This window comes from Osmia lignaria, chromosome 14 (assembly GCF_051020975.1).
Source record: "Osmia lignaria lignaria isolate PbOS001 chromosome 14, iyOsmLign1, whole genome shotgun sequence".
NCBI lineage: Eukaryota > Metazoa > Arthropoda > Insecta > Hymenoptera > Megachilidae > Osmia > Osmia lignaria.
Window position 1 is genome coordinate 4,171,287 of NC_135045.1, and position 11,839 is coordinate 4,183,125.

At 32.4% G+C, this 11,839-nt stretch overlaps 3 protein-coding genes across 9 annotated transcripts in view; 1 reads left to right on the forward strand and 2 right to left on the reverse strand.

Annotated features, from left to right (window-relative positions):
• Window positions 1-11,839, forward strand: part of ATP7 (copper-transporting ATPase 1) — a 47,738-nt gene that overhangs the window by 8,548 nt on the left and 27,351 nt on the right. For 3 of the 7 annotated variants that reach the window (XM_034331102.2, XM_034331103.2, XM_076692253.1), the window contains 5 exons: window positions 26-612; window positions 694-897; window positions 987-1,207; window positions 1,296-1,460; window positions 2,685-3,481. In XM_034331102.2, coding sequence (XP_034186993.2) covers window positions 26-612; window positions 694-897; window positions 987-1,207; window positions 1,296-1,460; window positions 2,685-2,817 — 1,310 coding nt within the window. In that variant the 3' untranslated portion in view covers window positions 2,818-3,481. Of the gene's footprint in view, window positions 1-25; window positions 613-693; window positions 898-986; window positions 1,208-1,295; window positions 1,461-2,292; window positions 2,614-2,684; window positions 7,534-7,613; window positions 7,763-11,839 lie in introns of those variants that run through there. The other 4 variants (XM_034331104.2, XM_034331105.2, XR_013063478.1 and 1 more) reach the window with 3 other exon arrangements.
• Window positions 3,706-5,378, reverse strand: LOC117607440 (uncharacterized). Its single transcript, XM_034331138.2, has 3 exons — window positions 5,244-5,378; window positions 5,053-5,147; window positions 3,706-4,974 (listed from the first exon to the last, which is right to left on the reverse strand). Exons 1-3 carry the CDS (start codon window positions 5,251-5,253, stop codon window positions 3,706-3,708), a joined length of 1,374 nt encoding a protein of 457 aa, XP_034187029.2. The 5' UTR covers window positions 5,254-5,378.
• On the reverse strand, window positions 5,718-6,571 carry LOC117607448 (apoptosis regulatory protein Siva). The gene is made up of 4 exons (XM_034331154.2): window positions 6,431-6,571; window positions 6,168-6,361; window positions 5,919-6,076; window positions 5,718-5,848 (listed from the first exon to the last, which is right to left on the reverse strand). The coding sequence occupies exons 1-4, from the start codon at window positions 6,546-6,548 to the stop codon at window positions 5,803-5,805; spliced, it is 516 nt and encodes a 171-aa protein (XP_034187045.1). The 5' UTR covers window positions 6,549-6,571; the 3' UTR covers window positions 5,718-5,802.

The following is an 11,839-nucleotide window of genomic DNA, read 5'->3' on the forward strand; positions in this document are numbered from 1 at the left end:
TTTAATGATCTTTATTTTCTCGAAGCAATTGTCAAGTTCGTAAGAGAAACAATTGGTTCCGAAGCGACCGGACAATGTACAAACATTCAAGTAGTCGCTGGCTGTGGACTCAAATGTAAAGTATCTCACATTTCGACGCCTCTGAGCACCGCTTTAAAGTCGGAAAAGATTATCAACTATGTGAATCAAGTGAAAAGATCGTCTTCCGGAACGTTCACCTTAAACGACGTGTCTATCGACATTATATCGATTGCCAGTTCAAGTCAAGAAAGACAGAACATAGATTTGGAATTATTGCTGAATCCAGATTCCCATGGTGATCAAATTCATTCTGACGATGTGTACGAAATTTGTATCGGTAACAGGGAATGGATGCGACGAAATGCGGTTAATATACCTTCAGAGGTAGAGTCGAAGATGACGAGTGAAGAAGATTTAGGTCATACTGCAGTTTTAGCAGCAGTAAACAATGTATTAGTGGCAATGATCAGCGTTGCAGACACAGTCAAGCCAGAGGCTCATCTGGCAATTTATACTTTGAAGAAGATGGGTTTAGAAGTTATCCTCTTAACAGGAGATAATAGAAAGACTGCCGCCTCTATTGCTAGACAAGTAAACTACACCTTTTTCTCTTCAATTTATTTATTATATAAAATTTATTGTTGCTTTATGCGATATTTATTAATTGCGTAGGTTGGTATTACTAGAGTATTTGCCGAAGTGTTACCTTCGCACAAAGTTGCAAAAATTCAGCGCCTACAAGATCAAGGCTACAGAGTCGCGATGGTAGGAGATGGTGTAAATGATAGCCCCGCTCTTGCTCAAGCAGATGTTGGTATTGCGATATCTTCTGGTACGGATGTTGCTGTGGAAGCTGCCGATGTAGTTCTTATGCGAGTAAGCTAAAAATATTTCCAAGTAATTAGAGAAGAGTTCACATACATCGCATCAAATAATAAACGCATAATAATAACAATTGTTTTTAGAATGATCTTTTAGATGTCATTGCGTGCCTGGATTTGTCGAGGAAAACAGTTCGTCGAATTAGATTGAACTTTTTATTTGCTAGTATTTATAATCTGTTGGGTATTCCTATTGCTGCTGGAATTTTTAGTTCTTTTGGATTCTTTTTACAACCCTGGATGTCATCTGCGGCGATGGCACTAAGTTCTGTATCCGTGGTTGGAAGTTCCTTGTTACTCAAATTGTAAGTATCGAATGATGAACAATTCTTGCGAATGCGTCACTGCGGACAAGCAGGAAGAACAAAGAACGTGAATTACGATATTTTGTAGTTATCGTAAACCAACAAAGGCAACTTTGGAGACCCCAGAATATTTAGCAGCGATGCGCGCTCATTCGACAGCAAGAATGGTAGATCTGGACACGATATCTCTTCACCGTGGTTTAGACGATTCGGTAATGCCGATTATGCACAGATCAACGTCGACGTTGTCCAGGTATGATCAGACACCTATGCTTACAAAATTCATGCGTAACTATAATAATCCTACTGCTTGATGGAATTACAGTAACGTGATTTTAATATTGGAAAGCGATCTTACTTTTTTGATTTTAACATACTAATATCAAGGTGTTAGGTTTGATCTTGTGCGCTTGCTATTTATCAATTATTTTATCAATATTGTGTCATACTAACAGAACATTAAATGAACATCATAATAAACTTACTAATTTAATTGTAATATATAGTATTTTTTCATTACAAGTAAAAACAGGCTGTGAATTTAAAAATGATTTTATAACAAACTATTTTAGTGTATAAAATTTGTAATTACTACACTCCGTATATCATTCACTTTTGTGAAATGTCATAGTGTTTTTAAATAAATAAAACTACGTTTTAATTAAATACGGTTAAAACAATATAAGACTGAAAAAAAAGAACTTTTATAAGAGAAAATATAATCGTTGTATAATTTATGATTGTTTAATAATTTTAAATAATTTACGAAAATAATTGATATAAAAGTATCCTTAAATCTTCATCGTGAATTGTAAATACTATACCAAATGTAAACAATAATTTAACAATAAGTAGAATTGGTCATTGTTAATTAACGATATATACCGGTTTTATTTTATTCTGTAATAATGTATTATATTGTACAAAAATTGTATACAAATAATCATATTTTTTAAATTGATAAGTTATTTGCTAAATAATTTACCTAATCCGAGGAATTTGCTTATTCTTTCAGTTCGTGATTTACATATTCTTTTGCATGCTTCTGCGAGATTTATTTTCTATAAAATGTCTATGTGTGTTAGCTTTTTGAAGATTCAAAATATTGCGGCTACATCTGACAAGGCACTGCATCAAAAAATTTCTTTTGGTTAAGGCAGAAATGGTGTGTGATTACAGCATCTTTATTCTCGGGTTAATTTCGCAATATATTTGCATTAATCTGCTTACTGCAGGTAGTATAAACTATAAAATAAGATGTATAAAGTATGTTGTGACTAACTTGTACATTATATGTATATTATTTGTTAAAAAGTAAGGAATGTGTAACATATATATTGTATATACTCTCATAAATTGTGTACAAATCATCTTTAAGCCTGAAGTAAGGTAATATAAGTACTAATGCATTTATTTATGTTTTAATACCCCGTTACCTAGTTAAATAATTATTGTTTATAATTAAATCCAATTACAGATTATTCAGAAAATCTAAAGACGATTTAGAAGGTCGGCTTCTTGGTGAAGACATAGATGAAATTGACTTGGTAACAGATTTCTCTGGTTATCGAAAAAACGTAAAGAGCGATACAAATATAACGCCGTGTTGACACGTAAGAATGTTTTTTTTTTAAATATTTAATTTATCCATGTACATTCTCTGTTAATGATATAATGACTTGACATAAGATCAACGTTTACAAACTTTTTACCATGATCATCTATCAGGAGTTAAATTTTTAATCAAGAAAAATATGAAGGATGACAATAGTGTTTTGCACATTCGTATCTTAATTCTTCTTCTTTTTTTAAGGCTTATTAATAGTATTATAAATGTTTACGTCCTTTTATTAACTAAAATGAAACTAATAATTTTCTTTTATTTTATGTTTTATATTTAAACCATTTCATATTATAACAATAATGAGTATTCTATTAAAAAATGACAATACAGTACTATATATAAATAATAAGTATTACAACGAGTGATAGATAAAATGTTTCTTGGGACCATACTTTGGTTTAGTTATGCATAAATAACTTAACAATATTTTCAACCTTTAAAAATCAAACATATATTGTTTGTTATAAATACGTAACAAATATTCACGGCTTAACTAACTAAAACTCTTACATACAGTATACATTGCCTAATAGATTGTGTCAAATTAGTTTATATAGTTATAAATGTTCGTAAAATATATTTTTTCATTAAAATGCAGATTGAGATATTTATAAATAGGAAAAGATTGTATAGAATACAGCATATATTATAATATTACATTTCTTTTGTATTTAAAGGTATATGTATTTAAAATATTTTTGGACTACCTGAGAAAGGCATTAAAGTTTTGTATATACTTATGCCCATTGTGTACAATGTACTTAATTTACGAATGTATATTAACTATACTAATATGTAGTTAATAATTTATATGTGTACATATGTATATTTTATTTTAGTTAATTCAGTAGTTTTTTTATATCCTTATAAAACTTTAAGAAGATAACTGTTTAACAATATTAGGACAAGACAAAGCAAGTGTATTTGATTCTGTTAGATCATCAGATATTGTATCTGAATTTGCGAAATAAGGATTAAAATCCTGTTGAGTATTGATAGTTTCATTAAATTCGTGTATCAAGTCCTTTTTGCCACTCGTAAAAGGATATGTATTTGTATGAATGGGCAAATTAATATTACCCTCATTTTCGATGTAATTTTTAATCAACGACATTTGAGAGGCAGTCATAGAATTATTTACATTATAGCATGATTTCAAGCCATTAGTGTGAGGGATGCACGGTACCTGTGCATTTTTGTAGAGTAGATTATTATTTTCATCCGTGTTCCATTTATTTAAACAAATATCATTGCAAAAATCTGAATTCAACTGCAAGTCATTATATTGTAATATACTGTATATATCATTTTGCTGTGAAATCTCACTATTATTTAAATTTCCGTATTGTAAATTTGAATCAAATATATTATAAAGTAAATTTTTCTTTGTGTATTTATAATTATGATGTTCTGTTGCTACATTTTCAGTACTGACAATATTCAAATCTGATTTTAATTGGTTAAAATTCTGAATATCATTCAATACATTAATGTTATTTTGATACATTTGTACATCATGGTTTGTAAACATATGGTTACAGTTGCTATTGTTTAAAGGATTGCAATCAACAGAAAGACACTTATTCTCAGTTAAGCTATCCATATTACTTGTTTCAGAAATCTCAATACTTTGTGGTAGATGACATTTTAAATTTGATTGTGTACTTTCACACACACTTACATTTTCTTTCATAGGTTGAATTTCATTATCAGTATTGCAGTATGGATTTATAATTGTATTTGTAGTGTTTTTAGGATGTACTTTGTCAGTATTATGAGTAGGTACATATTGCATTTGATTATAATACTGGTTTTCATTAATCACATCACATGTGTTGTCTGAGAAATTTGTAAATTGTGGCAAAGTTGTATTAGCTCTATAATGTCCATCTGACTTGTATTTCACAAATAACATTTTTAATTCATCCTGTGTTAATGTTGGGCAATTTAGAGACTGTTTGAGGATCAGATCCAATTGCTGAATTTGATAATCATACAATTCTTTGTTACATTTTAAGAGCATATTTGAGACATTTAACTTTTTAGTAGTTTTCTGAGATGTATTTTTTTGTTTAATTAGTTGTTTCCCATTTTTCTTTTTAGGATGTTGTAATACATTATATCCTCCTTTTTTCTTAATACTCTGTAAGTATATGATTTATATTCAATCCCAATGTTTTGTGGTCAATAATAGAATTTATAAATAATATTAATATCTTACCTTTTTCTTTTCTTCTAATGTAATTTTGACATTCTTTTCTTCATTGGTACTTGCTGATATCTTTGATTCCTTTTCTCTTTTCGTTGTATTGTTATCTGAAATCAACCAGAGATTTGTAAGATTAATTAGTTACTACTTTGTATTATACTGTTTATATAAACAAAGAATTTTTCTATTAAAAAACAACTTACTTTTTGACATACTGAATTTCAAATAATAACCCACGTGTAATACGGATGCTATATAGGTACGTTTCTCGCTAGCAGGCCTCTGTTATCTCGTCATTCGTTTAGAAAATTGAAATATTCGGTTTAGAAATTATTTTAATTTAATTAATATATTTAAAAATATATTACTATCTATTTTGCATCACTGATTCGACCAGTTGTGATTTTTCTATATCATTGTCGAATCATTGAAATTGTGGTAACGCTTTGTCACTTAGTGAATTTAGTGAATTTTTTTTAAGAACGATATTCATTTATTTTCCCTAACATTTTCATCCTATTAAAATGACGAGAAAAGGAAAATGACGACTTATAGAGGTTTTACTATCTCAGTATAAAAATAAAAAATATTCAAATTCGAAATTACATATTAATACACCTTTAAAATAAAAGGGTCTTTTGTAGGAAGGGTAAGAAAAATTTGCCATTTCATACAAAATCATGTAATTGGTATTTCATATAATTAGTATTAGTAAAAAACATAAATATGGATTATAAAAAATAATATAAAACACTGTTGGTTTCATCTATAACAATTAAGGCACTTGCTTTTTTCTTCATGATCATACCTAAAAATACATAAACAAAAATCATACTCTTGTCTTTCAAATATAAAGTGAGAGATAAAGAACAACTTACACAGGTAAAGAACAATTCTGACAAAACAACTCTGAACAACTAATACATTCTAAGAGACAAGAATTACATAATAGTTGATCACAATAAGAGCATTTGTTACATGTAGTTGGATTTATTACTTTGCTGCATTCACACAGATCATATTTTGGTTGAATATCCTTAAAAGAAACATTTAAAAAAATGTTATAACATTATAAAGTGTTCATGTAAAAATACAGTTTTAGAATAGAAACCAAGAAAAACACTTACCTGTATGGCTTTATCTACTCCTAATAATTGTAATTTACTATTTAATACCATTTGCTTAGAATTATGTTCATGTTTGGATTTGCAAGAGGAAAGTACTTGTGGTGATAGTAGATCAATGGAATCTATCTCTGTGGAATTGTTGAGTCTCTGTGATAATGTTTTGACACCTTCTTTTAATAAATTTAGAGTTTTTCCTACAAGAATTGGAAACAAGAGAAATTAGAATGGAAGCATTGAATTTCCTTGTGTCATAACCTTCATACCATAAACAATTTTCATTCGTTCTTCATTGCTCACTCCATTGTCAACTTGTTTTTGACCTACGTGTACTTTCATTTGAGGCAATAAATCATCCTCAAACGGACACGGACGTTTCGGCATTCTTTAACAATTTATTTAACAATTTTATTGACAAACGCTACTTAATTAGGGTTCGCGTAACATCGTCCAGCGATGAGATTGACACAATACATATATCCACGTGCTTCATAAATATACAGCTGTTCCCACATTTTTTAAAATATTTTTAAATTTTATTCGTTAACATGTCTACAATTTATTAGAATTATATAAAGAACATTGTGTTTTATATAAGAGCAATGTATAAATAAAATATTGTATTATAAACGTATTTGATAAATTGGAAAGTAAATTTACAATAAAATTAGTAATATTTGTTTATTAGTAATGTTGCATTATTATTACTTTTATACATATTTGATATTGGCCATCAACAAATATGTTACAATTTTTTATCTCTTCACATTCTCATGTTTATTTCGTTTGCTTGAAAACTAACGATATATTTTATAATAATAATACATAATAATCCATAGTCATTGCGTGACAAGTATCAGTAATATTCGTTAGTACAATATCTTGTACACTGTATTTGTAGTCGCTTCACCGGTAAAACTATACAAGAACAAAATTATTCAGTTTATGTGTAATTTAACTAAATAATTACGACTGATATCGTAATTGTACGAGTTTGTATAGCGATTGCGTTCTCTTAAAATAAAGTTTCATTTAAGTTCGACAGAGGGCGCGTTAGTCGTTTGTGGGTTTTCAAAATTGAACGCTTAAAAAAAGGCTAGTTTTTAGCTACGCTGAACAAGGATTTTGGGGCAGGATAATTTCTTTTCTCTTCGTAAAAAAATAATTTACTGCAAGTGCATTGAATTCAGCGCAAATCCTCGATCTTTTCGAGAATGATCGTTAAATTTTTACGGACGCTTCGCCGTGAAGTGCGCGGACTTCCGGTTAGTCGATTGCACGATCGAAACCTACTTCAACATTCAAACCGGCGGCGTGACGGGATTTGCTCATCGCGTGGTTACGTCTCTCGAGCAATATTTTAAATATGGTAAGTACAGTTTCATCTTAATTACTCGAAATCGTTAACGCTTTGTGGATTTGTGTATTGGAACATTAAAATATGTGTAGAATTTGTCATCGTTTGTGTGTTCGCGATGGATCCTGAGATGCATATCAGTAGCACCCGAATCGACGTAACCACCTTTCGCAAGTAGTGTTCTTTATTCGCAAAATAAGTGACAAATATGCTGTAACATTGTTGGAATCGGCTGCATACGGTGAGTACGTAAATCATTGCTATATTCATGCATCTGTCGTGTCGATGGAATAAGATCGTCGCTTCCTTCTTCGAAATTTCACATGGAAACTGAATCAGGTTTTAAGCATACATATTTCAATGTTAGATCGGTTAAAAAACTCATAATTAAAGTAATATGATAGAGAGATCAGTTTTCATGAAAATTTTGAGGAAAGTTCCAATTCAGGTAGGCAAGTCAAGCGAAATGGTTTATGGTAGGGTATACTTTAAAAAGAAAAGAAAAAAAGCATTCGCGGACTCACAGCCGTTATTGTCAGTTGTCATGGACGTTACCAAATACTCGGTATATACGATACGTATACTGGTAAATCGAATCGCTGTACGTCTGGGATCCTTTAACTAGAATATTGATTATGTATCTTTGATATGAACTGTTTCACCCGATATTGAAGCAAGTCGTTATGATCGACCGAGCATTCGATCGATAACAACGCACTTTTTTGGTTATGGGTATTTCGTTATTTTTATTTCACGAGTTTTCTAACAATTTAAGGTATAACAAATACTCGAAATACCTCTGATATTACATGAGTTTAAAAACCTTGAAAAATCTTCAAAGATCTAACGATCTTAACGAATTCGAAAGATTTGAAAGCTTTATTAAAACGCCTTAAATATGATACAAGCGTGCAGCAATATCGAAACGCTGAATAATCGATATCGCGTTTTTTAATGTCGATTAAGACACTTGAAAGTGCCTTTAATCCAACATTACCTTCGATGAAATATAATTTTATTCATTTTTTTACATGGATTAGTTTGAGATTGAAGTTTTTGCAGTGAAAGACTTCACACGAAGTACATATAATCGATACTCAGAATCGAAGCTCGTTCACGTGAGACACGACTCGTGGATCCCTCATGTACGACATTTCGATTTCGAAGTTTTTTTTCATTGTCGAGATATCCGTGTATCGATAGAGTATCGCAAGATCGCTGAAACAATCGTAAAAACAATATTTTCCTGTACAAATATCGATAATTCGGCGTTAAGGATACTGGTCGAAAGAAAAATGTCCTCCTACTTTCAAATAATCGAATAATCGAATATCGAGTTCTGATCGCATATCGAACAGAATTCGAATATTAATTGAGTTTAGACTCCGTATTAAGTTCGATTCATTTTTTTATTTAGCAAAATAACGTTCAAAGAATTGGAAAAAGAAATATAATTAAAAAGCTTAGCTATAGAATCATGGTAACTCAACGAATAGTATAGCGTGAAAAGAAGCGCTTTTACTTTACAATTTTTACTAAATTTTACTAACTAATCGGACGTTGTTAGTCACGCTGCAGTTTGCGGCTGTGCAAAAATCGAATTTGCTAAAAGTACGCCGACTTACAGTTGCAAACAACGCTTCTATCTTAAGACAATGTTCCCTCTCCATTGGTTTCCAATTATAGCTTTTGCTTACAAAACACGTTAACAAATGAAATTGAAAGACGAAGCAGGTAATTGTTAGGGAACAAGGCGTCAACTGATTGGAGAGGTTTGGCTAGCTCGAGAGGTTGGCAGAGATTTGACTTGATGCATAGAGTGTCGAAACGATGTTATCCAGCCGCAATTAGCCTCGTTTCTCACAAGTGGGACACTGATTTGCGCATTAAAGCGAACATTGTTCGTGAATGGAATTGTTGATCGTCAACGTACGTGAGCAACCTTCGAGCATTGTTTAATTTCTTGTTTTTTTTTTGTTTTTTTTTCGGTGATCATCTTGTTGTGCAATTGTATCGTTCCAATAGAGAGATACGTAAATACAGGGTCAGAAGCACGTTAATTGAAAGTTGACGAGCGACGAGAGAGAATATCTTGCAGTAGCTGATGCATCCTCGATGCAGCCTCTTCGTTAGCACTCGCTCAAAAGATCCAGCAGAAGTTTTTAACATTTTCTATACGTTCTTTTTGACTACGAAATCTGGTCGAATCTGATGACTACGAGGTCGTTGAAATTGCGCAACTTTTTAATTCGTTTAATAGGATTTCTTGAGCAAGGCTGTATATTATAACAAAAGGTCAACAAGTAAACGTGCGAGATAAATCAATCGATTGCAAATCGCCTTATAAATTGTATAAAAATCTTCTCTATCTGCCTAGCTTATAATGCCTTAAGGATACGATGTTTCGGGAATTTTGTATCGTTTCTACAGTATTCTCCTCTTTGCGAAACTTGCCATTTTTTGTTCATCATGAAAGCACATCCTCTGCGTACGAGGCGACAAGCACAGGAATTCTCGTTGAGTATATTCTTCCATCGAATAAACCGAATTCAAAACGTGTTCGCAAAAGACGCGTCATGAAAGCTATAGATTCTATATGAAAAAACAAATCGAAAAGTCTTTTACCATTTTTTAATCCGTTGCTTCGTTATCGAGATACGAGTGATTAAAAATCTAGCGCGCGACTTCCGGGGTGCCACTGCGGTCGCGTGATTCGTCCAGTCACCCCGGAAGTCACGCTCCCAATCTTTAATCGCTCATATCTCGAAAGCGAATCCACGGATTGAAAAACGGCAAAGGACTTTTCGATTTATTTTCGCACGAAGAATTCCTAGCTCTCAGAGAATTTGAATACAGAACAATTTCTTCAGCGTACGTTGCGTTCGATCGGGTCGAATCGTTGGAAGAATTCAAGGAGGATATCGCGCTTCGGCACAGAGCGACGATGGCACGGAAAAACGAGTCGAAAAATAAATCGTAGACACGTGAGGGATAGCGAGTATTATTAATTTGTCCGTACAACTATATACGACGTTCGCGTTCGATTACAAACGAAAAAAGAATAGGAGACAGAAAGCGGTGTACCGAGTAGTTCGATACCCGGCACGGTAAATCCATTCGCTCCGATTATTATTATTATTCACCAAAGTACCTTAAGTGTTCTCTTTCCATCCATAAATTCGCACGATATAAAATCCTAACTTAGTATGGCCGGTAATTTGTTTCTCTTGTGTTCTCGCCTCTCTCTCTCTCTTTCATTTCACTTCTTTGCGTCCATTTTCCCTTTCCCCCCTTTCTTCAACTTCAGAGGTCGGACCAAATAATGGAAAACATCGATCAGCAGAATCGCTCGATTTGAACATAATAAAAAAACAATTACCATTTCGAAAATACCTCCTTTTCCTAGCAAACCGAAGGAAATCTGTATCCGCAACAAATGGAACCCATTATTTCGCCCGAACCCCCTGTGTCGCGTTACTTATGTCGTACGAATAGTTTTACATTAATAAATAGATAACCGCCAAGCTTACGCCTAATTTCAATTAATAAGTTAGTGGTGTGTCTGTGTTTTAAAGTAGATTTATATTATCCATTTAGACAGAGGTTTCATTTTTCTTCGACCAAAGATCCTTCTATAATTCATGAATAATTAAACGACAAAATGACAATAAAATTTCCCATTTCCGTATCTGAACGGATAATATAAACGAACGTTTGATGCGTGTCGCATACGATATTAAACGATTCAACGACAACTCGAATGCACACGTACACGCACGCGTTCCATCTCCGTTCGTCAAACAATCACGCTAATATCTCTCATTCTCTTTGTGTGTGGGTGTGTGTGTTTTTTTTTCTATTAGTTTAGGATCTTATGATCACGCGTATTGCAAAGCCCGATTCATTATCGCGAAACGTAACAAATGGGTCCGTTTCACGCTCATTCATTCTTCCTCCCTGTTATCTTTCTTGTTTTTTTTTTCTTTTATTATTGTTATCATTTTACTCCTACCTACCTATCTAGCAATTATGCGCGTGGAAGGTGTCGTTCGTCGTACGATCGCGTCACCTTCTTTTTCTTATTATTTTTTTTTTTTTACATTTTCTACCTGCAAGCTTCTTAATGGAATGTTTCTGGTACAAACAGGGGAGTAATCGTCTATCGAGCGAGGACTAACGTGTCCGGCCTTTTTCGAAAATGATTATTGAAATTATTGAAATGAATCCCTGATCCAATGATCCTCGCGCGTAGTCGCGGATATTTAGGAACGAGTCGCTGTGCGCGATTACAACGTACAGTGTATGTATGCGATATCTA